Source organism: Phyllobates terribilis, unplaced genomic scaffold (genome assembly GCF_046119375.1).
Source record: "Phyllobates terribilis strain yellow unplaced genomic scaffold, ASM4611937v1 Scaffold_8__6_contigs__length_399053987, whole genome shotgun sequence".
NCBI lineage: Eukaryota > Metazoa > Chordata > Amphibia > Anura > Dendrobatidae > Phyllobates > Phyllobates terribilis.
Genome location: NW_027362768.1, coordinates 137,879,007 through 137,891,461, shown reverse-complemented (window position 1 = coordinate 137,891,461; position 12,455 = coordinate 137,879,007). Strand labels below are relative to the sequence as shown.

Here is a 12,455-nt window from a genome sequence, read left to right as displayed (position 1 = left end):
ATTTATATGAAAACCAATTATCTATCTAATTGACTGTTAGTAGCTATTGTTTGTGCATTGGCGAAAGGAATGCTGAGAATGAATGGAAATGATGATTGAGTTGGACCATTTAGGTCAAGGTCATACAGCAGAACCAGCAATTCTTTATACCTCTTTTTCCTGCTGAATTTTCTTTTGGGAAAGTAATACTAACAGATTAAAACTCAGATTACATTCCCCAAGTTATGAACAAACATTGGACTGTTGTAACTTTGTAGTATTGTGAAATGCATTTACCTTGTATGACTTAAGATAAAAAACATGTTTTTCCTCTGACTTTTCGGTAGGTTAGTAATCAGAAAGTAAAATCCATTTTTGATAATGTTACAATGTGATTGACGGGAAGGAACAGTCATGCAGTGAAGGTTTAGTCAAGCAGCATTGAATTCCTATAATTCTTCACCGTTGTGACCCAGAGGAACTTGTGTCACCTTTTGTATCACTTGGCATTGTTTACTGTTATTTGTTACATTAGTAATCATTACTATCCAGAGCGCTGAGTGCACCGTATGCAGATACGGAGAAATTCAGCACATCTTAATATGTGGAAAAAAAATTCTAGCTAGTCCATTAAAAGGCATCATTGCACAACAATCTGAAAATGAATAGGAAATTAGTCATTTATTTTCCACAGCTTTGATTTATCTATTGGGAAAAGCATACATAATTTGTGTTTAGGTCAAAGCAATGTCAGCCACCGGCACAAGACAAGTGAAATAGTTAGGGATTTGGATGATAAAGCAAATCATTGATGTCCTTAATGGCAAAAAAATAATTGAATTTTATAATTGTCAGCTTGTAACGCTGTGTCCATTTATATAGGTAACCGAGACGAGAACCGGTCCCCTCGGCTGCAGTAACTACGACAACCTGGACTCTGTCAGTTCCGTTTTAGTGATGGGTCCTGAGAGCAAAGTGCAGCTTCTTGGTAAGAATAACATTATATTGGCTTTTGAATTATCCGTGTTATTTAACTGATAACAGCTGTCACCGGGGAATGAGAAGAGATTGGAAGATACGAGAAAGAAAAACACTTATGCGAATCTTTATAAAACCACTAAATTTACATTTAATTACAGACGGCCGCTCGGAATTCAGTTGATTTACCATTTTGTTGATTGCAAACTGACCAAATGTATTTAAAAAAAATCCAGCGATTCAAGCAGGTGGTGCAGCAGATGAGGCATAGACTGCGTTGTGCACAGGGCTGTAGAGTCGGTAAGCCATACTTCCGACTCTGACTCCTCAATTTCCCTGACTCCAACGCCAACTTTGACTCAGACTCCACAGCACGGCCTCACTACTGAGCGTGTGCATAAATTGCAGCACAGATTGTCTCAACAGACATTTATTGGACATTTCATAACTTTCCCAAATTCTTATGAAAACATTTACAGCACATCCTGCATTGTATTACTGTACCAATTTATTATACATTTTAGGAGTCAGAGTCAATCCATTTTATACCGACACAGACTCCTTCAAAATTTTATACCGACCCCGACTCCACAACTCTGACTCGGACTCCACAGCACTGCCTCATTACTAAGCATGTACATAAAGTGCAGCACAGATTCATCTCAACTATTATACATTTTAGGAGTTGGAGTCAGTCCATTTTATACCGATTCTGACTCCACCAAAATGGACACCGACTCCGACCTCACGACTCAGATGTGTGCGGCTCTTATGCTGTATATATCACATATATGGATGCGAAACCTGGACGATAAAGAAACAAGACAGAAGAAGAGTCAACGCCTCCGAAATGTGGTGCTGGAGAAGGCTGTTATCAAAACCATGGATGGCAAGAAGAACAAACAAATCAATTTTGGAACAAATCAAGCCAGATATGTCACTCAAAGCAAGGACCACCAAGCTACGACTTTCCTACTTTGATCACATCATATGAAGAGAGCGATCACTGGAGAAGGACATCATTGTCAGAAAAATAGAAGGAGCAAGTCGAAGAGGAAGAGCAGCAACCCGATAGCTTCATACCATGAAGATAATGGCGGAGAAGACCCTGATGGATCTATCTAGGCTGCACAAGACCGATCTTCCTACAGAGCGTTCATCCATCAAGTCACCATGGTTTGAGATCATGCTGAAGGCCATTAATAATAATAATAATAATAATAATAATAATAATCACATAATATTACTTTTAACAGTATTTAGATGTCACAACTTAAAGTTTTTTTTTTTACTTTTTCCAGTGTCTAGTATTGCAGCTCATCAGTATTCATGTAATGTACTATTGGTTGTTATATAAAACTAGCTATTGAACCCGTTCTACACCCGGGTGGTGAGCATTTTTATTGGTATATGGTCTCCCATGTTGGTATGTGCTGCCCCCCTCCTGGTTTTTGTGCTACCCCCACCATCCTATCCCGGTATGCGTGGCACCCCTCATCCCCAATTCCGGTATGCATGGCACCCCTCATCCCCAATCCCGGTATGCGTGGCTCCCCTCATCCCCAATCCTGGTGTGCTTGGCTCCCCTCATCCCCAATCCCGGTATGTGTGGCACCCCTCATCACTATTCTGGTATGCGTGGCACCCCTCATCCCCAATCCCGGTATGTGTGGCACCCCTCATCCCCAATCCCGGCATGTGTGGCACCCCTCATCCCTATTCTGGTATGCGTGGCACCTTTCATCCCCAATCCTGGTATGTGTGGCACCCTTCATCCCCAATCCTGGTATGCGTGGCACCCCTCATCCCCAATCCCGGTATGCGTGGTACCCCTCATCCCTATTCTGGAATGCGTGGCACCCCTCATCCCTATTCTGGTATGCGTGGCACCCCTCATCCCTATTCTGGTATGCGTGGCACCCCTCATCCTCAATCGTGGTATGCATGGCACCCCTCATCCCCAATCCCGGTATGCGTGGCACCCCTCATCCCTATTCTGGTATGCATGGCACTTTTCATCCCCAATCCTGGTATGCGTGGCACCCGTCATCCCCAATCCCGGTATGCGTGGCTCCCCTCATCCCCAATGCCATTATGCGTGGCACCCCTCTTCCCCAATCCTGGTATGTGTGTCACCCCTCATCCCCAATCCTGGTATGCGTGGCACCCCTCATCCCCAATCCTGGTATGCGTGGCACCCCTCATCCCTATTCTGGTATGCGTGGCACCCCTCATCCCCAATCCCGGTATGCGTGGCTCCCCTCATCCCCAATCCCATTATGCGTGGCACCCCTCATCCCCAATCCCGGTATGCGTGGCACCCCTCATCCCCAATCCTGGTATGCGTGGCACCCCTCATCCCCTATCCCGGTATGCGTGGCACCCCTTATCCCCAATCCCAGTATGCGTGGCACCCCTCATCCCTATTCTGGTATGCATGGCACCTTTCATCCCCAATCCTGGTATGCGTGGCACCCCTCATCCCCAATCCCGGTATGCGTGGCTCCCCTCATCCCTAATGCCATTATGCGTGGCACCCCTCATCCCCAATCCTGGTATGTGTGTCACCCCTCATCCCCAATCCTGGTATGCATGGCACCCCTCATCCCCAATCCTGGTATGCGTGGCACCCCTCATCCCTATTCTGGTATGCGTGGCACCCCTCATCCCCAATCCCGGTATGCGTGTCTCCCCTCATCCCCAATCCCATTATGCGTGGCACCCCTCATCCCCAATCCCGGTATGGGTGGCACCCCTCATCCCCATTCCCGGTATGCGTGGCACCCCTCATCCCTATTCTGCTATGCGTGGCACCTTTCATCCCCAATCCTGGTATGCGTGGCACCCCTCATCCCCAATCCTGGTATGCGTGGCACCCCTCATCCCCAATCCCGGTATGCATGGCACCCCTCATCCCTATTCTGGTATGCGTGGCACCCCTCATCCCTATTCTTGTATGCGTGGCACCCCTCATCCCCAATCCTGGTAAGCATGGCATCCCTCATCCCCAATCCCGGTATGCGTGGCACCCCTCATCCCTATTCTGGTATGCGTGGCACCTTTCATCCCCAATCCTGGTATGCGTAGCACCCCTCATCCCCAATCCCGGTATGCGTGGCTCCCCTCATCCCCAATGCCATTCTGCGTGGCACCCCACATCCCCAATCCTGGTATGCGCATCACCCCTCATCCCCAATCTTGGTATGCGTATCACCCCTCATCCCCAATCCTGGTATGCGTGTCACCCCTCATCCACAATCCTGGTATGCGTGGCACCCCTCATCCCCAATCCTGGTATGCGTGTCACCCCTCATCCCCAATCCTGGTATGTGTGTCACCCCTCATCCCCAATCCCGGTATGCGTGGCACCCCTCATCCCCAATCCCGGTATGCGTGGCACCCCTCATCCCCAATCCTGGTATGCGTGGCACCCCTCATCCCCTATCCCGGTATGCGTGGCACCCCTCATCCCCAATCCCCATATGCATGGCACCCCTCATCCCCAATCCCGGTATGCGTGTCACCCCTCATCCCCAATCCCGGTATGCGTGTCACCCCTCATCCCTATTTTGGTATGCGTGGCACCCCACATCCCCAATCCTGATATGCGTGGCACCCCTCATCCCCAATCCTGGTATGCGTGGCACCCCTCATCCCCAATCCTGGTATGCGTGGCACCCCTCATCCCCAATCCCGGTATGCGTGGCACCCCTTATCCCTATTCTGGTATGCGTGGCACCTTTCATCCCCAATCCTGGTATGCGTAGCACCCCTCATCCCCAATCCCGGTATGCGTGGCTCCCCTCATCCCCAATGCCATTCTGCGTGGCACCCCACATCCCCAATCCTGGTATGCGCATCACCCCTCATCCCCAATCTTGGTATGCGTATCACCCCTCATCCCCAATCCTGGTATGCGTGTCACCCCTCATCCACAATCCTGGTATGCGTGGCACCCCTCATCCCCAATCCTGGTATGCGTGTCACCCCTCATCCCCAATCCTGGTATGTGTGTCACCCCTCATCCCCAATCCCGGTATGCGTGGCACCCCTCATCCCCAATCCCGGTATGCGTGGCACCCCTCATCCCCAATCCTGGTATGCGTGGCACCCCTCATCCCCTATCCCGGTATGCGTGGCACCCCTCATCCCCAATCCCGGTATGCATGGCACCCCTCATCCCCAATCCCGGTATGCGTGTCACCCCTCATCCCCAATCCCGGTATGCGTGTCACCCCTCATCCCTATTTTGGTATGCGTGGCACCCCACATCCCCAATCCTGATATGCGTGGCACCCCTCATCCCCAATCCTGGTATGCGTGGCACCCCTCATCCCCAATCCCGGTATGCGTGGCACCCCTCATCCCCAATCCTGGTATGCGTGGCACCCCTCATCCCCTATCCCGGTATGCGTGGCACCCCTCATCCCCAATCCCCATATGCATGGCACCCCTCATCCCCAATCCCGGTATGCGTGTCACCCCTCATCCCCAATCCCGGTATGCGTGTCACCCCTCATCCCTATTTTGGTATGCGTGGCACCCCACATCCCCAATCCTGATATGCGTGGCACCCCTCATCCCCAATCCTGGTATGCGTGGCACCCCTCATCCCCAATCCTGGTATGCGTGGCACCCCTCATCCCCAATCCCGGTATGCGTGGCACCCCTTATCCCTATTCTGGTATGCGTGGCACCTTTCATCCCCAATCCTGGTATGCGTAGCACCCCTCATCCCCAATCCCGGTATGCGTGGCTCCCCTCATCCCCAATGCCATTCTGCGTGGCACCCCACATCCCCAATCCTGGTATGCGCATCACCCCTCATCCCCAATCTTGGTATGCGTATCACCCCTCATCCCCAATCCTGGTATGCGTGTCACCCCTCATCCACAATCCTGGTATGCGTGGCACCCCTCATCCCCAATCCTGGTATGCGTGTCACCCCTCATCCCCAATCCTGGTATGTGTGTCACCCCTCATCCCCAATCCCGGTATGCGTGGCACCCCTCATCCCCAATCCCGGTATGCGTGGCACCCCTCATCCCCAATCCTGGTATGCGTGGCACCCCTCATCCCCTATCCCGGTATGCGTGGCACCCCTCATCCCCAATCCCGGTATGCATGGCACCCCTCATCCCCAATCCCGGTATGCGTGTCACCCCTCATCCCCAATCCCGGTATGCGTGTCACCCCTCATCCCTATTTTGGTATGCGTGGCACCCCACATCCCCAATCCTGATATGCGTGGCACCCCTCATCCCCAATCCTGGTATGCGTGGCACCCCTCATCCCCAATCCTGGTATGCGTGGCACCCCTCATCCCCAATCCTGGTATGCATGGCTCCCCTCATCCCTATTCTGGTATGCATGGCTCCCCTAATCCCTGTATGCGTGGCACCCCTCACCCCCCCTCCACTATACACACATCCCCCAAAAAATAAATAGTTATACTCACCTTTCTTCTCTGTACTCCAGCGCTTTTGCTTCCTGTTCTGCCGGAGGCCGGGGGAGGAGTGCGGTGACAGAGCACCATGCTGTCCGGCGCCAGAGCACCGCGGTGTCCGGCGCCGTTTTGCTGAAGACACACTGTAAATGTGTCTTCAGTAAAATGGCGCCGGATAGCGCTATGCGCACGCGCCGGTCCGATGCCCCCGGTCTCCGCTGAAGAGAGGCGCCGTGGCAACGCTCTTCCCGGTCAGGTAAGTATGTAAGTATGGCGCCGGAGATAGCAGTGTGCGTTCAGTGTCTACGCATACCTTGATCTCTGATGCCATACACCTCCTCTTACCTGTAACGGCTGGATGCGTGCTTCTCTCTGGAGCCAGACTGCGTGTCACGCATGCTCAGTCTATCGAGGCTTCGGACAGAGACACGCATCCCCAGTTATATTATAGATGCTCAGCTGCAGTTTTATTCCTTCTATGGACTCATTTAGATGTCCATTTTCTTCACATATGGAGTTTCATAAGTTGTTTCATTCAAAGTTTCATCATATTTTCATCAGAGTGATATCTATGTTTCATCCGAGCTTAGTCCAAGTTTCATCAGTTTTTCTAGTATGAGAAAAAAAAAATTCTCTGCCTTTTCCCAATCTAGCAGCTTTTGAAAAATGGACAGCACTTGAATGTCATTCAACTGCTGTCAGATTTTTTTCACAAACCCATACACTTGCATTGCTAATCGGATCAATATTGGACATGTCTCCCTGATTTTGCTCTGACCACTTTGTCTACAGAAAAAATCCAGACATGGATGAAAAATGGACGCCTGGATGAGCTTTAAGGCTACATTCATACATTCATGGGAAATGTCTGAGTGCTACCCAATTTTTTAATCAGTTGGCACATGTTATCATAGAGCTTCATGGATCTATACACACATCCATGAAAGTCACAGATCTGAATGTGAGATCAGTGAGACTCAGACATGTATGTTTCTCGCACAAATTCTATACGTGTTTTTCATGGATGCAACATGTACTAAGTATAGTCTTTAGGTTTATTTACTTGTTCAATTTTCTTTGTGGACCAAATGTCTGCAAAAAAAAGAAGATATCTGTTTTTTTATCCAGTTTGCAGATTAAAATCACCCATTCAAATAAGTATACCCACAAAAAATACACAAAACGCATAACGCTTGAAAGCTACGTGTCACCCGACTGCTGTCCATTTTTTACTTTGGATTTTCTTCCTTTAAACAAGAAAAACACATGCCACACTGATAGTAAAAATGTACATGGTCCAAAAATGACAAAAAATTTGATACGGTATAACTCACTGTACTATGCTGTGTTTGCAACTCCCATTCATTTCTATAAGAGTTACATACATAGAATAGACCAACCTACTTGGTGTTTCCATAGTCCTGGCGAGTTAAGCTCAACCACAGAGACAGATATATATATATATATATATATATATATATATATATATATATATATATATATACATATATATATATATACATACACACTGCTCAAAAAATAAAGGGAACACTCAAATAACACATCCTAGATCTGAATGAATGAAATATTCTCATTGAATACTTTGTTCTGTACAAAGTTGAATGTGCTGACAACAAAATCACACAAAAATCATCAATGGAAATCAAATGTATTAATCAATGGAGGCCTGAATTTGGAGTCACCCCCAAAATTAAAGTGGAAAAACACACTACAGGCTGATCCAACTTTGATATAATGTCCTTAAAACAAGTCAGAATGAGGCTCAGTATTGTGTGTGGCCTCCACGTGCCTGTATGACCTCCCTACAGTGCCTGGGCATGCTCCTGATGAGGTTGCGGATGGTCTCCTGTGGGATCTCCTCCCAGACCTGGACTAAAGCATCCGCCAACTCCTGAACAGTCTGTGGTGCAACGTGACGTTGGTGGATGGAGCAAGATATGATGTCCCAAACCGGTCATGCTGAAAGATGTTGCAGGCAGCAGGTCGCTCTCCACGGCGTCTCCAGACTCTGTCACGTCTGTCACATGTGCTCAGTGTGAAACTGCTTTCAACTGTGAAGAGCACAGGGCGCCAGTGGCGACTTTGCCAATCCTGGTGTTCCGTGGCAAATGCAAAGCGTCCTGCACGGTGTTGGGCTGTGAGCACATCCCCCATCTGTGGACATCGGGCCCCCACATGCACATGTGTGGCCTGCTGGAGGTCATTTTGCAGGGTTCTGGCAGTGCTCCTCCTGTTCCTCCTTGCACAAAGGCGGAGGTAGCAGTCCTGCTGCTGGGTTGTTGCCCTCCTACGGCCACCTCCACGTCTCCTGTTGTACTGGCCTGTCTCCTGGTAGTGCCTCCAGCCTCTCGACACTACGCTGACAGACACAGCAAACTTTTTTGCCACAGCTCGCATTGATGTGCCATCCTGGATGAGCTGCACTACCTGAGCAACTTCTGTGGGTTGTAGAGTCCGTCTCATGCTACCACGAGTGTGAAACCACAACCAACATTCAAAAGTGACCAAAACATCAGCCAGAAAGCATTGGTACTGAGATGTGGTCTGTGGTCCCCACCTGCAGAACCACTCCGTTATTGAGGGTGTCTTGATAATTGCCAATAATTTCCATCTATTTTCTATTCCATTTGCACAACAGCATGTGAAATTGATTGTCAATCAGTGTTGCTTCCTAAGTGGACAGTTTGATTTCACAGAAGTTTGATTTACTTGGAGTTATATTCTGTTGTTTAAGTGTTCCCTTTATTTTTTTTTGAGCATTGTATATATATATATATATATATATTTTTTTTTTAATAAATATACATACACTCCTCAACATTGCAATTGCAACGCCAAGGAGGAATTGTGAAATTATGGAAATCAAAGGAAGGATAACCGTGCAAATGATCCGCAAATTATGAAAAACCGGAAACAACATTTTCAAAGCATCTAGATTTAATCAGTATCGAACATGAGTGTCACGTGCAGAAATCCCGACGCTTACAGTCTTTGCTGCTAACAGTAAGGTTATTAATGGTTGTCTGAGGAATGTTCTGCTGCACTGAATAGACTTGGATAATTGTCAAGATCCGCTGCTGGCAGCTCCTTTTGCAATTTCCAACTAATGATGTACCTAATGGGTTGTGAGACAATTCCAGAGATGCTGCAGCCATGGTAGCACATTTAGGCCATAAAGGCTGCTCACAGTAGCACCAGCAACATGCCACCCGGTGTTGTTGTGTTGAAAATTGGCTTTTATGACATTTTGAAGAAATTGCCATACCACTGGTTCCACAACCAAATTAATGTAACACCAAGCTGTTAGTGTACCTGGAATGAAGACAAGGGGGGAATGTCTACCATACATACCTCGTGAAGGCTTCTTTATGGCGTTACGCACAGGGTCTCCAGACCAATCTCCAGCTATCATTGCATCCAAGACAAAAGCGGTACTCATTGCTAAAGAGTATAGACCTCAGTTCCAGCCTCCTTGCTCTGCACCATTATAGCCTTTGAGAGCATCGTTGTGTGGTCAATAGACAGCTGTAGTTGAATGTCCGGCTCGAAGCCCAAAATCATAAAATGCCCTTTGATGGTTTACATAGACAATGTTTGACACTTTAGGCTTGGTATGTGACATGCAATATTACTGCAGTACAGAATGGATCAATCGTGAACCAATGGTGCGGCCATTTTCCCAAGAGCCCTTTTTCAATACGACAACGCAAGGCTGCATGTTGCTTGTGCTACCGTGAGCAGCCTGAAGACCTAAATGTGCTACCTCTTTGATAGCAGCCAAGGTGTGTCAATTCATGAATTTCTGAGCATGGTGCTCATACTGGTTATTGAAAAATTAAAAAATTTGAGCTGTATTGAACACTTTCTTTCCACTTATTCATCATTTGCAGGTCATTAACATGTTAATTGATCCTTTTAATTTCCTGAAGTCCACGACTTTTTCTTCTTGATATATATAAATCCATATACAGTATATAGTGTGCTACTATATATATATATATATATATATATATATACAGCTCTGGCAAAAATCAAGAGACCACTGCACAGTTTTCTAACAATCCCCATCTCTACATGTCTGACAGCCATTCCATTCCAGTGTCAGTTGAATTCCAACCACCGTCCACCTCATTCTACTTAATGTGCTTCTGATTAGGTGATCACCTGAAACAAATCTTATGTAACGAGGGAAAGTATAAAAAACACTGCTGTGGTCTTCACAATCCTCTTGCAATAGGACAAGCAGGATGGCAAAACAAGTGCTAGGAATAGCCCAAAAGTAATTTGAATGAAAAAATAACTTTTAACCGTGCCAAAGGAGTTGAAAAGTCTTGAGTGAGGAAAAGAAGGGCTCAATTCTGGCTTTACTAGCAGAGGGATACAGTGAGCGTCATGTCGCCTCCATCCTTAAAATTTTGAAGACGGCAGTCCATGACAACAAGGTCAAGCAGCAGACATTGGGGACAACAAAGCTACAGACCGGCAGAGGGCGAAAGCGACTCTCCACTGACCGGGATGACCGTCATCTAATTCGAATGTCACTCAGCAACCGCAAGATCACATCAAGTGACCTACAAAAGGAATGGCAAATGGCAGCTGGGGTGAAGTGCATGGCAAGAACAGTTGGTAACAGGCTCCAAGAGACCTAAAGTCATGTAAAGCTAGAAAAAAGCCTTTCATCAATGAGAAGCAAAGGAGAGCCAGGCTGAAGTTTGCCAAGACCATGAGGATTGGACCATAGAGGAGTAAGGTAATCTTTTCTTATGAGTCTAATTTTCAGCTTTGCCCAACACCTTGTCGTCTAATGGTTAGACGGAGACCTGGAGAGGCATACAAGCCACAGTGTCTTGCACCCACTATGAAATTTGGTGGAGGATCGGTGATGATCTTGGGATGCTTCAGCAAGGCTGGAATTGGGCAGGTTAATCTTTGCGAAGGACGTATGTATCAAGCCGCATACAAGGTTATCCTTGAAAAACTCTTACTTACTTCTGCTCAGGCAATGTTCCCCAACTCTGAGGACTGTTTTTTTCAGCAGGATAATGCCCCATGCCAAACAGCTAGGTCAATCAATGTGTGGATGAAGGAGCAGCACATCAAGACCCTGTCATGGCGAGCCCAATCTCCAGACCTGAACCCCATTGAAAACCTCTGGAATGTAATCAAGAGGAAGATGGATAGTCACAAGCCATCAAACAAAGAAGAACTGCTTACATTTTTGTGCCAGGAGTGACATAAGGTCACCCAAAAGCAGTGTGAAAGACTGGGGGAAAGCATGCCAAGACGCATGAAAGCTGGGATTAAAAATCATGGTTATTCCACCAAATATTGATTTCTGAACTCTTCCTGAGTTAAAACATGAGTATTGTTGTTTCTAAATGAATAAGAACTTGTTTTCTTTGCATTATTTGAGGTCTGAAAGTGTGGCGTCCTGCTTCGCATTGGTGCCACAGATCCCAGAGGGGTGCATGGACGGATTCCTCCACAAGAGGCCCTCATAGCATTCACACACCTCCACCTTCCACCTCAGACCAGCAGAGGGAGCCCGGATAGGGATATAAAAAGGGAAGGTGGAGCCAGGCAGCTCAGTTTGAAGTCTGGAGTCCACAGAGAGTGAAGTCTGTGTGAAGTCAGTCTGCTGCAGCCAGAGAGGTTGTCAGGTCAGTTCAGACTCAGTGAGCTCAGATTATTGAGCCTAGGGTGTGCCGACGCCAAAAGAGCGGCGAAGCACAGTGTGCTTGCTGCAGTGTGAAGCCTAGTGAGGGCCCCGAGCGTGGCCGAAGGCGAGTGGAAAGAGAGCAACATAGGGGGCAGAGGAGCTTAACCAACTCACCCCAAAACCATTTACCGGACACCAGGTCCACGCCTGCAGGGGGACCTATATCCCCAGCAGGAATAACCGGAACGCCTGGCGAACTATATGTCCCAGGAACACCAAAAAGCTGACTGTTATACCAGGGTCAGGAGTAACGGAGGCCCAGGAGACCAGGGAGTGTGATCTCCAACAGAAGGCCCTACCACCAGTTCAGCA

At 47.8% G+C, this 12,455-nt stretch overlaps 1 protein-coding gene across 1 annotated transcript in view; it reads left to right on the top strand.

Moving 5' to 3' along the window:
* The window catches only part of BRINP2 (BMP/retinoic acid inducible neural specific 2), a 418,902-nt gene that overhangs the window by 324,127 nt on the left and 82,320 nt on the right, over window positions 1-12,455 (top strand). The window contains exon 5 of the mRNA XM_073643360.1: window positions 862-967. Coding sequence (XP_073499461.1) covers window positions 862-967 — 106 coding nt within the window. The remainder of the gene's footprint in view (window positions 1-861; window positions 968-12,455) is intronic.